We start from the raw sequence: 18,609 nt of genomic DNA on the forward strand, positions 1-18,609 counted from the left end.
AAGAATTGCAATGTGGCAATGTTGCTCAAATGACACTGATATGTGACAACCAAACAGCTCAACACATCGCCTCAAATCCAGCTTATCATGAGAGGACTAAACAGATCGAGATTGATTGCCACTTCATCAGGGAGAAGATCGTGTCATGGTGCATTAAAACTAGCTTTGTCAATTCTGCAGATCAGTTAGCTAATATCCTAACAAAACCTCTTAGAGCTCCTAGAGTTGAGTATATTTGTAGCAAGCTTGGAGCATATGATTTATACTCTCTAGCTTGAGGGGGAGTGTTGAAACCCTAAGCCTTTTTAGGAATGGGCCCATTAGTTTAATAGTCTATTCATGTATAAATAAGAGATATCTGTACAGTTCTTGCAAGAGAATACAATGAATCATTTTATTCTTCACACAATAATCTACAAAGATGGAGTGAATGTGAATCCTAAAGCTAATAAAACACAGAGTCCTAATACTTAGAAAAGTATGACTATGCATCTGTCAATAATTAATCTTGCATTTAAGCTGAGTGCACTTTTAGTTGTCTACGGATAAAGTATTAAACTTTTCCAAATGCACTAATGAAATTTCTAAAAATTATAAAAATGTCACCATTTTTTTTCATTTATTCTTATTTTCCAATCGTTAGATTTACTAGATCTATGGCTAGCATTTGCTCACAATTCTTAAAGAAAGCCTAGTTCTGAATTGAACTTGATTTATATATATATAAAAAAATTTGGTTTTGGTTGCATGTTGGATGTAATTGATTTTATAGGCTAAACTGTATATACATAAATTTAATTAAGGAAATGGTATGTATATGTGTACTGTGTGTTTAAACTAAGTACATCAATATTTATTTATTTATTTATTTTTATTTATTTTGACCTTGTGACCTATTGGTTAATGTGTGGTTGTATAACATTACCACTATTTTAAGGAGATTTAGTAGTATGTTCCCGTTTAGGGATATGAATGTTCCCGTTGAGGGATATGTATGTTCCCGTTGAGGGATATGAATGTTCCCGTTGAGGGATATGAATGTTCCCGTTGAGGGATATGTATGTTCCCGTTGAGGGATATGAATGTTCCCGTTAAGGGATATGAATGTTCCCATTAAGGGATATGTATGCTCCCGTTAAGGGATATGGTATGTTCCCATTATGGGATATGATTCTTCTGTAAGTTATTATTTTTACGAGTGGATCATATTTTTATAAAGAAATAAAAATATATGTGATTTTTTTTTGAAGTGGTTGAAGAACTTAATTTTGGTGGTTGATAATTTAAAGAAATTTCAATTGATAAAAATCTTAATTTTTGAATGTTTGTTTTATGAGGTGGAGTAATCTCTTACTTAGCTATATGCTAAATTTTGTTATTTCTATAATTTTCAGGAGTTGATTGAAGTTGATGAGAGCGCGGCTAAGTTGTAATAGAGAGGGTTACGTAATAAGTCTTTGGAACAATAGATTATTGATGAATTTACGTTAGACTTTGCTTTTCTCTTGGGACTACATTTTGAGTTAAGAATGTTGGATTTGGATTTATGAACGATTAAATTGTTTGATTAGCCTTACACTTGTTTATGAGAACTAGTGTGGCGGTTTCACCCCAAGTTAGAATTGTTATATTGAACTTAAGAAATACAATAATAAATTTTATTTATTTTTATTGATCAACTTAGTCCTTGGTAACCCGTGTTTGGTTGAGGCTAAGGTAAATTTCCTTGGATTAAAATTTGGGGTGTTACAAGTTGGTATCAGAGCCTAGGTTATGATTCGACCTAGAATAAGGATTATAGACCTAAGGTTGTGATTAGAACCCAAGTTTGAAACTGCGCAGTGAGATTGTGAGTTTTATTTCTTTAAAGTATTTATTTGATGTTTTGTATATGTATGACTATCTATTGTTTTGGCTATTGCACCCCGAGAGTGTGCATCATTCAGGTATGTCATTTCAAATTTTCGAAATGATGAATTATGTGAATATGTGCATAATGCTTCCTTGTATCTGCTGTAAGTAAATGTATGGTAGAATTACCATTAAGATATTGGTGCTTTCCTTGTATAGAATTGCAATGCCTCCTAGAAGGACTGTTGAGAATCAGGGTGCCCAGGCAGGCAATGTTCTCACCAATGTCGAACTAGCCCAGACTGTACAACAGCTGGCCCAGTTAACGCAGGCCTTGGGTGATCATCTGCTCCAAAACAACAATGGAAATGGAAATAATATGGCCAAAATCGTGGCAAGACGAAACCCTCCTACCTTCTTGGGGCAAGAGGACCCTCTTGTGTTAGTAGATTGGGTGCGGGCATTTGATAAGTTGTACGATGCCGTCAACTGCCCAGCAGACCGACGAGTAGACATAGCAGTTTATTATCTGCAACAGCAGGCAGATCTTTGGTGGGCTGCTGTTGGTCCAACATTGCGACAACGGCCTAATTTTGGATGGGAAGCATTCAAAGACGCTATGAGAGAGAAGTTTTACCCTGAGCACGTTAGGGTGGCAAAGTATGATGAGTTTCTGCACCTACGGCATGGAAATAAAACAGTTCAGGGGTATTACTTAGAGTTTATAAATTTAGCCAGATTTGCCCCCACCTTAGTTCCCAATGAGCCAAGCAAGTTCATACGAGGACTCAACTTCGAGACTCAAAAGGGCTTGAGCATGTTCGATTTTCAGACGTTAGAGGATGCATATAATAGGGCAGCCCGCCATTTTCGAGTCCAGCAGATCCAGAGGGAGATCAATGGGAAGAACAAAAGAAGAAATGAGGAGAATCATCCGCAAGGGGACAAAAAGCCCAAGTTTTCCCACTCAAGACCGAATAGGAATTTCCAAAGGAGAAATGGACACAGGAATGGTCATGGATACTAAGGGCAGGGATCGACGCAGAAGAATCAGAGGATAGACAGACACTTCCATTGTAAGAGATGTGGGAAGGACCACCCAAGGGTGGATTGTCAAGGAAAACTGGTAAAGTGCTTCACTTGCAATGCGATGGGGCACCGTTCCTTTGAGTGTTATATGAATAGGGGGGAAAACCCACAAAGTCAAAATAGGAACGGAGGCGACAACGGTAACAATCAAAACAACAACAAGAACAATGGAAATAACCAGACTCAGAACAATAGCAACAAGAGTAACAGTCAAGGACGCATCTACGTGATGAACAGGGTGCAGGCGGAAGCTAGTGACGTGGTTACAGGTATTTTCTCTGCTAAATCTACACCTGTGTATGTCTTATTTGACTCGGGTGCTACGAATTCTTTTGTATCCACCACTTATGCTAAGAAAGTAGGTTGGGAACCAACCTCTGAAGTAAGAATAGCTGTAAAGACCCCAACGGGTAGTATGGTAGCTTGTAGGTATATACATAAGAATGTACCTATAAAAATAAATGGCACAGACTTCCTAGCGAACTTGATAGAGTTCGAGTTAAAAGACATTGATATAGTGTTGGGGATGGATTGGATGGGCAAACATAAAGCCAAGATCATCTGTGCCGAGCAAAAGGTGATACTACGGAGCTCTGAAGGTAAGTATGTGGCATACAAAGGGTCTACCAGTAGACCAGGGATAAAGCTTGTTTCAGCAATGGAAATCGTGAAGCAGGTGGTGAATGGCCAGGAAGCTTACCTGTGCATGGTGAAAGATCTCAATGCCATGGAGGAAGCAATTGAACAAATACCAGTGGTGAGGGAGTTCCCTGATGTCTTCCCAGAGGAGATACCAGGCATGCTGCCCGAAAGAGAAATAGAGTTCACCATTGATTTGATGCCAAGGACGACACCTATCTCTAAGACACATTATAGGATGGCACCAAAAGAGATGCAAGAATTAAAGGAACAACTTCAAGAGCTAGTATACAAGGGTTACATCAGACCTAGTGTGTCTCCGTGGGGCGCTCCAGTATTGTTCGTGAAGAAGAAAGATGGTGGTCTTAGACTCTGCATAGACTACCGAGAATTGAATCAAGTAACAGCCAAGAATAGGTATCCTTTACCTCGGATCGATGATCACTTTGATCAATTGAAGGGAGCTGGAACATTTTCCAAGATTGATCTAAGGTCTGGCTATCATCAGTTGAAGGTAGCAGAAAAGACATACCCAAGACAGCCTTTCGAACACGTTATGGACATTACGAATTCACAGTTATGCCTTTTGGACTAACTAATGCACCAGTTGTATTTATGGACCTAATGAATCGTGTTTTTCGATCATATCTAGATGATTTTGTAGTTGTCTTCATCGATGACATCTTGGTTTATTCAAAGACCCCGAGGGAGCACGAAGAGCATTTGAGGATTGTGTTACAGGTTCTGCGGGAAAACAAGTTCTACGCAAAGTTATCCAAGTGTGAGTTCTGGCAGGATAAGATAGCATTCTTAGGGCATGTGATTACTAAAGAGGGAGTAACAGTGGATCCCACTAAGATTAAAGCAGTAATGGATTGGCCAGCACCAACTACAGTGGCCGAGGTCCGAAGTTTCTTAGGACTAGCTAGTTACTACAAGAGGTTTGTGCGAGATTTCTCCAGGATTGCTAAACCAATGACAAACCTCATGAAGAAGACTACCAAGTTTATGTGGGACGTGAATTGTGAAGAAGCTTTCCAAGAGCTGAAGAGGAGATTGACTTCTGCACCAATATTGACTTTGCCATCAGGAATAGAAGGATTCGAGATCTATAGTGATGCATCTAAAAAGGGATTGGGTTGTGTACTAATGCAAAATGGAAAAGTGGTGGCTTATGCATCAAGACAGCTTAGGACTAATGAAGTCAACTACCCTACCCATGATTTGGAACTAGCTGCAGTGGTTTTTGCTTTGAAAATTTAGCGCCATTACTTATATGGTGTACAGTGCAAAATATTCACTGACCATAAAAGTCTAAAATATATCTTCACTCAGAGGGAGTTGAACATGCGGCAGAGGAGGTGGCTTGAGCTAATAAAAGACTATGATTTGATCATACAATACCATGAAGGGAAAGCCAATGTAGTGGCAGATGCGTTGAGCAGGAAATCAGAACATTCACTAAACGCAACATGGATACTTCCAATGGAATTATGTGAGGATTTTCAGAAGCTCAACCTTGAGGTCAAAACTAAAGGAGAGGTAAAGTTAGAGATTGAGCTGTATAATTTGGTGATTACACCATCAATTTTTGAGGAAATCAAACGAAAGCAACCCGGCGATGGTAAATTGGAAAAGATAAAGGCTAGAATGATCAATAACAAAAATGGACCTTTTGAATTGCATGAAGATGGAAGCATTCGATTTGCGGGACGATGGTGTATTCCTGAAGCATGTGGAGAGGTTAAGAGACGAATTATGGATGAGGGACATAACACCCCTTATTCAGTACATCCCGGAGGTGACAAGTTGTACAAAGATCTCAAGAAACACTTTTGGTGGCCTCGAATGAAAAGAGAAGTGGCTAAATTTGTAGCTCGATGTTTGAATTGTCAAAAGGTAAAGGCAGAGAGGAGTAAACCAAAAGGGTTAGTTCAGTCACTAGAAATTCCAAGGTGGAAGTGGGACTCCATTTCAATGGACTTTGTAGGTGGGCTACCATTGACGAAGGCAAGGAAAAATAAAGTATGGGTTATTGTGGACAGACTTACAAAGACAGCCAGATTTATAGCCATGAATGAGACTTGGTCTATGGAGCAATTGGCAAAAGCGTACATCAAGCAAGTTGTTAAGTATCATGGAGTGCCGTAGGATATTATTTCCGATCGAGATTCAAGGTTCTTATCTCAATTTTGGAATGCTTTACAGACCGCTTTGGGAACGAAATTGAAGATGAGTACTACCTTTCATCCATCTACTGACGGACAGACAGAGAGGACTATCCAGACCTTGGAGGATATGTTGAGAGTTTGCGTACTAGACTTTCAGGGATCGTGGGATGAGCATTTGGATCTCATTGAGTTTTCTTATAACAATAGTTATCACGCCAGTATTAAGATGGCTCCTTACGAAGCCTTGTATAGCCAGAAGTATAAAAGCCCATTGTGCTGGGGAGATATAGTGGATGTTGTGGTGTTAGAACCACAATACCTAGAAGAAACCATCGAAAAGGTTAAATTAATCCAAGCAAGGATGAAGACTGCTCAAGACCGCCAGAAATCCTACGCTGATCAAGGACGAAAACAATCAGAATTCCAAGTTGGAGAAAAGGTTCTTTTGAGAGTATCGCCAACTAAAGGAGTTATGCGGTTTGGGAAAAAGGGTAAGCTTAGCCTGAGGTTTATTGGACCATATGAAATTCTGGATAAGATTGGAAAATTGGCGTATCGATTAGCCTTACCGATGGAGTTGGATAAAGTAATGATCGTGATACTAATTTTTGTTATATAAGAATGAAAAGAAAAACTAAAACTATGTTTTGGTTTTGTAATTATAAGGTACACGACGTGTTTCACATCTCTCAGTTGAAAAAGTATGTTCACGACGCATCGCATGTGATTAGTCCCGTGGTAAAACGGAAAGATATTTAGAGGATTTTAATCTCTTGATTTATCAATGGGAATAATAAAGTATATTTACCTTGCTAGGTTGTAGAAATGGATTAATCTCTCACGTATGAAGAGAAACCTGTAAGGATATTGGATTTTAAAATAAGGGATACACGGAGAAAATCAGTAAAGTTGGTAAAAGTGTTATGGTCTAATCACTTGACTGAAGGAGCTACATGGGAAGTAGAGGATGATATGCGGCAGCGTTATCCTGCCTTGTTTGTTTCAGGTATTGACTCAAGTTACGAGGACGTAACTTTTCTTTAAAAAGGGTAGATTTTAACACTCTATCCTTAGGCGTTATAGCATAGAAGGTGTTATGGCATAGAATTATAAGATTTAGTTTGGACATTTTCTTTTTAAGATTAAGAGTGCTTCGGGGACGAAGCATTCTAAGGGGGGTAGATTGTGATACCCGTTATTTTTCTATATCTTTCCCGACATAATATTTATTTTCTTTCCGTACTCTCTTAAATCCTTTGGGTCCAAAAAAAAAATTTAATTGATTCTTTATAACCTTACTATTAGTACAATAATTAGTATCTATTAAGCATAAGCATAAACTATTATTGTATTATGGTTATAATTACGGCATTATGGGTATCATTCTATTTGCTCGTTGCCCATGATAAGATCAACAATAACCGAAGCCAAATAAAACGATTTATGCTTATGAAAATGAAAAGCTCGTAAAAGTAACAAGAGGAAAAAACTCGTGAAAGTAACGAGAGGGAAACACAATAATTATGATAAAGACAAAAATAAAAAAGTTGATAAAGATAAAGTAGGGTTGGGAGCTCAAGAAAGTAGGGATGCTACCAACACAAATAAAACAGAAGGAGGGAGGAAGAAGCTTGTGCGGCGGGGGCGGTGGTGGGAGGTGGTGGTGGCCGGCAGCGGTGGTGGTGGGTCGGGGTGACTGTTGGCGGGCGGTGGCGGAAGAGGAGGACAGCGGCGACACGGCAACAAGAGGGGGAAGAGAGCAGCGGCGCCAGTCCGGATTTTGGCCGGAGAAGGGCGGCGGCGGCACGGAAGGAGGAGGAGAAAGAGAGCAGTTGCGTCAATGGTGGTGGTGGGGGAAGAATAAGGAAGAGGAAAGCTGCGGTGGTGGTTGGATGCGGGAGAAAAGATAGGCAACGTAGAAGGTGACCAAAACCGCCAGCTCAAAGATCCATTAGAGCTCCGACAGGAGGCCAGCGATGGAAGCGGAGGTTGAGCAGCAGAGAAGGGGCTTCTGGCTTTTTTAGAGAGAGAAGAGTTGTTGTATCTATGCATTGTCCTACATTAGTTAGACTATGGTATGTGTGTGTTTGAACTTTAAACTTTATATATGCTCAAATAATTTATATTTAGATTATGTTGACTTGAATCAATAATTTTTAATTATGGGCAAATGTAGACTTGGCAATTCGTGTATACGCGTTCGTTAATGGGTCAACACGATAACGACATGAACACGAAAAGGTTAAACACGAACACAACACCTTAAGGTTAAAGGGTTGAAATTCTTAATACGAATGCAATCATGATTTGTAAACGGGTTGACACGATATATACATTTTGTTAATAGGTTTCAGGTCGTGTTGACACGATATGACATGAAACTCATTTAAACCCACAAAACCCTAATATATTGCAAAACTAAAATATGAAGTTAAGTTATATAAAAAACAAATAAAACTTACAATTCAATCCTTCAAACAAACTAAAAAAATATTCAATTCGTAACATTCATAAAAGGCAGAAAGGTCAAATAGCATCATCTACTATCAACAACTCTTCAATCCACACCTTGGACTAAAATATGATCTAATTGGACACATTTACTTTTAAAATTTTGTTCACTTAGCATTTTCTTCAGGTTTTCCCAGGTAACCCTTCCACAATGCTACCATGGAATTTAAATAAAAATAATTTTGCTGACTTGGTTTCATTGTTGACCTTTAAATCCATTCAACCCCCTCCAAAAATTAATGTTTCTGATTTCAGTAAATCGAATACTTAGCTTTATAGTCAAACAGATTACCTGGGATTCTAGGAAGGTTTCGCTTTGTCTTGATGGTTGCTTTTGGAAGAGGTACTTGATTACTGGGTGAAGAGACACTGGCTTCGTTGAAACCGGTGGAGTCATTCACGGCGGAAGAGTTATCAGCATCGACTGGCATGGTGGTGCAGCTGTTTCACTGTCCTTTGGAGTGCTTAGCCACCAGAGTTTCAAGTTGGTCATCCATTGTTTGCGGTTGTAGGAAGAAAGGCAGTGACGCTATAACACCATTACTTTCCAATGAGTTTGAAGAGAGAATTTAATTTTTTTTTTTGCTCTAGATTTGAATGGGTTTAAAGGTCAACAAGGTGATAAATTAACAAGTCAAGCAAAATTATTTTTATTTAAATTCCATGTTAGCACTGTGGAAGGGTTATCTGGGAAAAGCATGGAGAAAATGCCAAGTGAACAAAATTTTAAAAGTAAATGTGTCCAATTAGATCTTATTCTAGTCCAATTTGTGAATTGAACAGTCATTGATAGTGGATGGGACTATTTGACCATTCCGCCTTCATAAAATGATAAAATAACATCCAAAAATCATTATTAAAGAAGTCTATAATAATTCAGATTAAACACTAAACCGTTATTTTCTTGTTCTGTTGTCGTGTTAACAGGTCGTATAATAATTACTAGGTCTAGGCAAATGACATATTTGTCTATATGAATTAAATAGAGAAATAACATATTTTGCCTATCAATTATATTTATCTGTCATTTAAAACTATATAGTGACTTCATTCATTCTTGAATTTTATTAAAATTGAATTAATAAAACTACTCTGCACATGATTGAAGAACGAGAGACAGAAAAGAGACTGTGAGTATAATTAAGAAATGAAAACATATATTTTTTAATAGTTTAGGAATTACAAAAGTATTATTTTTTTTTAAAATATTGAATTAAGTATAATAGATGATGTTGGGCAAGATTTTGATGACAATTAAAAATTAGGCATTTGATGACAATGTTAAGTTCCAGAATGGAGGGGGGGGGGGGAGAATGGGATCTTTGTGGGTATACTTGAAAGTGAGTGAAGAAATTAAAAAAAAATATATTTCTTGGGATCCACTGTCCTAAAAGAATCCTATGCAAAGGGCAGGGAGGAGATGCTGATGATGGTGTAATTAACGGCAATAGACAGCAAGACACGTGAATGGATGCAGAGGGTGGGCCCCACTCCTTTATGGAATGGGGATTTTCATTCTAGTACGCAACTATACTATACTCTGTAAATTTATTGTGTGTGTCCTGCGGTGGGGGCCACCCCGTTGCCACCGATCAACACCAGAAAAATTTCAAACCCTGCCTGCATGTGTGCTCAACACAATGATGATGACAAATATCATGCTACCTCTTAAATTTAAGAATAAGTACAATTTTTTTTTAAAAAAAATAGTTTGACCATTGAATAGTATGTAGGATAGATAAAATGAGTTCAATGGCTTAAAAATGAGTTCAGTGGCTTAAAATGAGTAGGACAGATACTATTAATTGTTAGTATTTTTTTTTTTGATTTAGTGGCTTAATTGCTTTGTTTTTCTGAGTTCAGTGACTTGTTTGGAGTTTATTCGAGTTCGATGGCTTAATTTTTAATTTCTAAATAGTTCGATGACTTATTTACACATTTTCCCAATAAAATTATAATAAAAGTTAGACTTACTTTTTTTTCTTTAAAAAAAAAAAAAAAAAAAAAAAAAANTGATTTCAGTAAATCGAATACTTAGCTTTATAGTCAAACAGATTACCTGGGATTCTAGGAAGGTTTCGCTTTGTCTTGATGGTTGCTTTTGGAAGAGGTACTTGATTACTGGGTGAAGAGACACTGGCTTCGTTGAAACCGGTGGAGTCATTCACGGCGGAAGAGTTATCAGCATCGACTGGCATGGTGGTGCAGCTGTTTCACTGTCCTTTGGAGTGCTTAGCCACCAGAGTTTCAAGTTGGTCATCCATTGTTTGCGGTTGTAGGAAGAAAGGCAGTGACGCTATAACACCATTACTTTCCAATGAGTTTGAAGAGAGAATTTAATTTTTTTTTTTGCTCTAGATTTGAATGGGTTTAAAGGTCAACAAGGTGATAAATTAACAAGTCAAGCAAAATTATTTTTATTTAAATTCCATGTTAGCACTGTGGAAGGGTTATCTGGGAAAAGCATGGAGAAAATGCCAAGTGAACAAAATTTTAAAAGTAAATGTGTCCAATTAGATCTTATTCTAGTCCAATTTGTGAATTGAACAGTCATTGATAGTGGATGGGACTATTTGACCATTCCGCCTTCATAAAATGATAAAATAACATCCAAAAATCATTATTAAAGAAGTCTATAATAATTCAGATTAAACACTAAACCGTTATTTTCTTGTTCTGTTGTCGTGTTAACAGGTCGTATAATAATTACTAGGTCTAGGCAAATGACATATTTGTCTATATGAATTAAATAGAGAAATAACATATTTTGCCTATCAATTATATTTATCTGTCATTTAAAACTATATAGTGACTTCATTCATTCTTGAATTTTATTAAAATTGAATTAATAAAACTACTCTGCACATGATTGAAGAACGAGAGACAGAAAAGAGACTGTGAGTATAATTAAGAAATGAAAACATATATTTTTTAATAGTTTAGGAATTACAAAAGTATTATTTTTTTTTAAAATATTGAATTAAGTATAATAGATGATGTTGGGCAAGATTTTGATGACAATTAAAAATTAGGCATTTGATGACAATGTTAAGTTCCAGAATGGAGGGGGGGGGGGGAGAATGGGATCTTTGTGGGTATACTTGAAAGTGAGTGAAGAAATTAAAAAAAAATATATTTCTTGGGATCCACTGTCCTAAAAGAATCCTATGCAAAGGGCAGGGAGGAGATGCTGATGATGGTGTAATTAACGGCAATAGACAGCAAGACACGTGAATGGATGCAGAGGGTGGGCCCCACTCCTTTATGGAATGGGGATTTTCATTCTAGTACGCAACTATACTATACTCTGTAAATTTATTGTGTGTGTCCTGCGGTGGGGGCCACCCCGTTGCCACCGATCAACACCAGAAAAATTTCAAACCCTGCCTGCATGTGTGCTCAACACAATGATGATGACAAATATCATGCTACCTCTTAAATTTAAGAATAAGTACAATTTTTTTTTAAAAAAAATAGTTTGACCATTGAATAGTATGTAGGATAGATAAAATGAGTTCAATGGCTTAAAAATGAGTTCAGTGGCTTAAAATGAGTAGGACAGATACTATTAATTGTTAGTATTTTTTTTTTTGATTTAGTGGCTTAATTGCTTTGTTTTTCTGAGTTCAGTGACTTGTTTGGAGTTTATTCGAGTTCGATGGCTTAATTTTTAATTTCTAAATAGTTCGATGACTTATTTACACATTTTCCCAATAAAATTATAATAAAAGTTAGACTTACTTTTTTTTCTTTAAAAAAAAAAAAAAAAAAAAAACAAAGTTAGACTTACCTTGTAAAAAATGTAAATACTGATGAAAGGTATGGATTGAATTCTTTATACAAATATGAATATTACAATTTGATTGGTGAGCTATTTGTGTGACTCGTGATTCACATGCATTTGCAGAAGTTTTTGAGATGGGGTCCTGCGGGCTTAGGATTAGACCAACGAAGTTGAGATTGTCTAAGTTTTTTTAAAAATGTAAATATATATATTTTGTAAGAACAACAAATTCTAATTTTAGCTCTCGATTATTATGACATCGTCACATTTGGTTAAATATATTTTAATTTTATCAAAATACACTCTTGAATTTTATTTGCTTACTACAATGCATTTAAATTTTTGTTATTCAATCGTTTAATAGAAATGACTAACATATAATTTTATCATTCAGGCATTTTGCTCCGACATGTAATTTTTCCCCCTCTCATGTAAACTTTTATAATTGAATGATAAAATTACGGCTCTGTTTGATATACTTAGCTTATAAGCTAGCTTAAAGTTGAAAGTTTAAAAGCTAGTAGCTACTAGCTTATTCTAAAATGCTACTTAGAGTGACGTTTAAAAATAGACTAGCTATTATTTTATGCTCTCAATGTTTTTACTAAACATGCTTATAGCTTATTTGTAACTTAAAATAAGCTATATATAAGCTCTTAAATAAGTTCTACCAAACATAGTTGTAAGTAGAGAATTAATAATTGTGATAAGAAAATGAAAGTTATGGATATAATAAGATAAAATTAAAAGAGTAGGACTAAAAATAGAATTTTCTCTTCATAACAATTATATTTAAAATTTAAATCTTCATAAATTAACATAAAATAATTGTACCGTTTTATAATTATATCTAATTATATTAATTAGCATTAAAAATAATTTAACTCTTTTGATTCAGCTATTATATAGTTTAATAATTATAATGCTTCACTACTAGAAAAATAATGATTTGTAATGAAAAAAAAGTTGTAATAATATGTATTATGTTGTAAATTTTTAACGATTTTGTATTCCGTTGTAAGCATTGCGTTACGGAATAATAAAGTAGCTTATGTTGAATTTTTATTGAATTGAATATTATAATAATTTTCAAAAAAAAAAATATAAAGATTTGATATTAAAATTCTAGATTTAAAAGGCCATTATGTATATAAGTGTTATACATATATAATTGATGAATATAATTGTCACATAACATAAAATTTGTATTAAATTACAAAAATTTAAAAAATTTTGATATAATTATCCTAATGTCTAAATATTGATTTTTTTTTTACCAATAAGGTTAAGATTAATATCACTTTTTTATTTTTGATGATGAAGGGAACTCGCAGTTACTATCAAGAGTGTGTAGTAGGTAAATCCCGCGAACTATATAAAATACGCCAGGTAAACTGTAATGTTGGTATGGATAGACTTTTAAGTACAATAATTATGTTTCATCTATTCGACCACCATTTTTGAAGAAAATTGATATCACTTTTAATCTTGCAATTGAAATTTCCATGCATAATTTGGCCCTAATTGTCATTGAGCAATAAAATTATAATTTTTTTCAAAAATAAATCTCACTTTTAATATTAATTAATTCTTGTAAATTTATACACCATTATTTTTTTTTTTAGTTATATCACAGTTTGTGACCCAAAAAATTATTAAGACATGTATTGGCATTAATTTAGCAATATTATTTAATTAAATATATAGAGTAATTCGATATATAAAACTTGATTTTACTTCCTAGAATAAAAATAACTGTTTTTTTTAGAGTAAAAATAACTGTTTTGGAAACTGTGAAAATGAATTTTAAGTGTATTAGAGCATCCATAATAGTAGAGTTTTTTTTTTTTTTTTGAGAAGTTTTTGTAAGTGTGATTAGGAAAGAGAAAATGGGAGGGGAGGAAAAAAATAAAACAAATATGATTTTATAAAGAATTTTTAAAAAAAAATAGTCAAACGTGTTAGACGCGTATGAGCATGCAATACACGCGCCCGTTGAGCGCACGTCTTGCAGTACACGCGAGCGTGACACAATTGTGCATTGGAATTCGTAGTTCCCATTTACTGTTCTAAAAATCATACTTTGCTGGCCAACCAATTTCTTCTCTCTCTCCTCATTTCTCTTTTTTCCAAGTGTGCATTTATGTTCCAAAAACCTCGAATAAATCACTGCTAAGGATGTTCTATAGAAACACTATACACTTGGTACAATAAACATTAAGAATTCGACTATTTGCATGTACAAATCTCAAGAGTTGCTTCCTCATAGCCCGCTGCATCAGCGGCTCAATTGGTTACATAGATAAAATTTATTATAAGAGACCAATAATCAAATTTCATTCGCAGTAATGTTGGAGCAATGTATCAAATGAGAGGAATTGAATCTTTATACACAATGATCTATCAACAAAAATTAAAGTTAGCATTTATTTATCAATTGAGTTAGCATAATTTACCTCACAATCCAATCGGATAAAAATCTGAGGACATTGCTCGATTTTCATGGAAAGGTTAGGATATATGTACTTCATCTTTAATGAAAGGGACATATAAATGGGTTTAATCCTTGCAAAAACGTCAAATCAACATGTTTAATTCACTTTAAAAGTTGAATTGATAGTGAGTTGGTTTGACCTCTAAACTAATACCAATGATTTTTTAATATACCTCACAAATAGAATCTTGAAGAGCTTGAAAAGTAATGAGTTGATACTCATTGAAGAGCCTCCAAAATCAAACAACTAGATTTCTTATGAAAGAACTCAAAAGGATTTTAATTTTCAAAGGAGGATTACTTGAATTAGATGGTTTATATGAGAATTTGGGAAGAGTAGAGTTTCATATTAGGTTATGAACACTTTGGAATTATCCATTTATTAATAGTTAAATAAATAATAAATGGAAAAATTTCACTTTTGATCTATGCATGGATTATTGTACATATATCAAATTTGGTCATTGACTATTAATATTTTCAAATTAAGTGCATGATTATATAATTTATATCACATTTGATAACTGATTATTAATATTTTCAAATTAGGTGTATGACTATGTAATTTGTATCACATTTGGTCATGTCGTCTGATTTTATGGGCAAGTTTCTGGCCAACTATTGCTGAAATTTCAATGAATAAAATAATATGTTCTAATTGAAAGAGTATTTTCAACCAAATAATTGCTGGAAAAATTATTTTTCTCGATGAAATTCAGGCAATAATTGATCAGTAAATTTGACGATAGGACCAAATGTGATACAAATTACAAAGTCATACACATAATTTGAAAATATTAATAGTCAAGGATCAAAAGCAATACAAATTACATAGTCATGCACCTAATTTGAAAATATTAATAGTTAAGGACCAAATTTGATACATGTACAATAGCCAAAGGACCAAAAGTGAAATTTGACCATAATAAATTTAGGGAAAAAGTGTCAAATAGGCCACTGAACTTATCGCTTTTGTGCAATTGGGTCATTGAACTTAAAAAGTGTGCAATTCAACCATCTAACAAGCAAAATTTGTGCAATTGGACCATTTTTACAAAAAATTTCTGGTAAAATTCAATTATATTACTAACATATATGTATTAAGAGTGGCATTTTCTTCTACCATAAATTTCAATGTTGACTCCCAACTAGTATGGTAGAAGAAAATGCCACTCTTAATACATATATGTTAGTAATATAATTGAATTTTACCAGAAATTTTTTGTAAAAATGGTCCAATTGCACAAATTTTGCTTGTTTGATGGTTGAATTGCACACTTTTTAAGTTCAATGGCCCAATTGCACAAAAGCGACAAGTTCAGTGGCCTATTTGACACTTTTTCCTAAATTTAGTTCAATCTTTATTCCGTGGATTAAACCCTTGACCTTTGGTTAATGGTAAATGGATCCCTTTTACTCAACCACACCCTCCAAGTTAGCTAATTTAATCTTTATATTGTTATTGTTATCACTTTTAGTTTTTAAGTTATCTTAATGTGACATTTTGCCTAAAACTTTAACACACTTACGTAGACATTAGCCTTCATTAGGTCTTGTAAAGGACCTTATGTAATTACCCATTGTTATAATTGATGACATGAAGTGAGTCTATTTTAATTTAACTAAAAGTCTTGGATTCGACCTTTGATAATGTAATTATCATGAAACTCGTTAAAGAATATTTTGCTATTTTTGAGATCTTATCTGACATGAATATAATTAGTCTAGCTTATTGTATGCACTTTGTTAATTGATTGAGTAAACATCTAGTTAGATTTAAAATAAATAAATAAAAAAAAAACTATATGAATAAGGATATAGTTTTGTTAATTGATTTCAAAAGAAGGATAGTTTTGTGATTATATTTCTGATTTGCCATCCAAGGCTTTGACCAAATATAATAATTAAGAGTAATTAATGTCTATGTTGTTTTCAAAAAAAAAAAAAATGTCTATGTTAACTGAAGAAAAATCACTACTTCAAGAATAAGCAGTATGGAATAATTTTTGGGCACAGATATAGTTACATACTATAACTTTTTATTCTATTTGATGAATAATATACTAGATTTGTGCTAAATGGACCGACTCAAGAGAGTAATTGAATCAATAACGTTTTAGAAGGAGGCCAAGTACAGAGCTACCGAAGACTTCGATAAGGATTGAATTTAATATTTGTAATATTATTAGGACTTATTATTTATAACTAGTATTTTTTTATGCGCGATACGCAAAAAATAGGTGTCCAATATTAATACTTTATGTTAAAATTGTAAATTTATTTAGATTTTAGATATTTAAATTATTGTAAATAATAATAATAATAATTTAAAACATTTTTATAAATTTGATATTTATATTTTAGGAAATAACTAACCTATAACCCCAGTATTAATATGTATATATTATTATTATTATTATTATTATTATTATTATTATTATTATTATTATTATTATTGAAGAAGATAAGAAAATATATGATGGATGCATGTGCATAGTAATAATAGTGGAAAAGATAAGGAAAGTTATAACGGTATGGGTATGCTTGTCCAAAATATTATATAGTACAACTTTTATAGCATACTGTATCAAAAAAACTTAACGGAAAAAAGGGACATAAATTAAGGTTATAACTTTCATTCACACTTATTATGTTTTTAAATGTAAATAATAATAATAATAATTTAAAATATTTTTATAAATTTGATATTTATATTTTAGGAAATAACTAAACTATAACCCCAGTATTAATATGTATTAATAATCATTCCCTCCGGCGTTTTCTTTTTTTCTCTCCTCCGGCTAGCCATCCACTTCCACCACCGCCGCACCTCTCTTCCCACCACCACGGCGCCTCTTCCACCAACGGCCACCGCACCGCCATCCCACCGCCGCCACCGCTGTACCTTACCACCACCATTGCCGTCTCCTCCCTAGCCATCTTCCATCTTTAAAATAATTTTATATATATATATATATATATATATATATATATATATATATATTAATAAAATAGGGGGTAGGGTAATAGGTTGATAGCCTTGAGACCTGTGCGTCTCGAGCTCTTAACTTCTTTGTCTTTTACCCTTTTATTGTCTTCTAATAATTGTTGTTGTTTTGTCTCCCTCTGCATTTATTGCAGTTGTTCCCTTCTGCATTTATTGCAGTTTATATTTTCCTTCTCGTTATTATACGAGGTTCGTTTTTGGAGCGCTTCAAAGATACATATGGTCATGGCTAGTGTGATACTCATCTTGATCGAAGTAGATGACAATCGAATGTCTCTCATGAACATCAGTTCAATTGGGAGGATACCCACTGATGATCCAGTCAAAAACACAAGGCTGGATACATACCTTCATTTGGGAAAAATGTCAATGGGCTTCAGTAAGAAGAAAAAGACTCAGGGGGTTTGCAAGTTGCTCCATCCAGAGGTCAACTTGTACACATTCTGCAAGGCCATCAATCAGTTGACATAAGTTTTAAGGTCTTATAAGGATCAAAACTCTCTTGTAACACAGTCTGCGAATCTAAGTTTTATTAGCTTAGCTAGAAAATTTAGTTCTATGTCAGATTGTATGGAACGGCTTTACATTCCATTGAACCTTGTTGTACTTGTTTCTAATATTTAATGAAGGTTTATTATTATTATCAAAAAAAAAACTATATATATACATACAGTGATACAGATGCGGCCAAGCCTTCTTGTGTGGATGTGCGGATATACTGTCAACTTAGTATCAATGCATTGTAAATCATTTCAAAATACATCGTGCATTACTTAATTTTAATTGATTGTCAATTCTGGTGCATATGAAAATGTTTTGACGGTGAGCACATTTGTAAATGTTTGATGGTGCATTTTAGGAATGTTTAGCGGTGCATATCAAATGTTGGAAATCAATGAAATGGAAAAAACTGCTGACAAATCTAATTTGTCCGTCTAAGAACGATCAAAGTTTGAAAATTAATGAAAAAGAAGAAAATATATAATATGTGGTTACATTTTTACAATTTTTTGTAACTACGATTATGCATTTAGAAATACTTGACAATACATTCACAGATAAC

The 18,609-nt window shown here is 34.0% G+C and overlaps 2 protein-coding genes across 2 annotated transcripts; both read left to right on the top strand.

Annotated features, from left to right (window-relative positions):
- The first annotated feature begins 2,023 nt into the window (after positions 1-2,023).
- On the top strand, positions 2,024-2,878 carry LOC116029819. Its single transcript, XM_031271860.1, has one exon. It carries the CDS (start codon positions 2,024-2,026, stop codon positions 2,876-2,878), a length of 855 nt encoding a protein of 284 aa, XP_031127720.1.
- A 1,325-nt stretch (positions 2,879-4,203) lies between these two features.
- Positions 4,204-4,842, top strand: LOC116029820 (uncharacterized mitochondrial protein AtMg00860-like). Its single transcript, XM_031271861.1, has one exon. The coding sequence runs from the start codon at positions 4,204-4,206 to the stop codon at positions 4,840-4,842; it is 639 nt and encodes a 212-aa protein (XP_031127721.1).
- Positions 4,843-18,609: the final 13,767 nt, after the last annotated feature.

The sequence above is a fragment of the Ipomoea triloba genome, chromosome 9 (genome assembly GCF_003576645.1).
Source record: "Ipomoea triloba cultivar NCNSP0323 chromosome 9, ASM357664v1".
NCBI classification, from domain to species: Eukaryota; Viridiplantae; Streptophyta; class Magnoliopsida; order Solanales; family Convolvulaceae; genus Ipomoea; species Ipomoea triloba.

Coding starts and splice junctions, on each gene's coding strand:
- LOC116029819 (XM_031271860.1), top strand. CDS start 2,024: ATGTATGGTAGAATTACCATTAAGATATTGGTGCTTTCCTTGTATAGA.
- LOC116029820 (XM_031271861.1), top strand. CDS start 4,204: ATGAATCGTGTTTTTCGATCATATCTAGATGATTTTGTAGTTGTCTTC.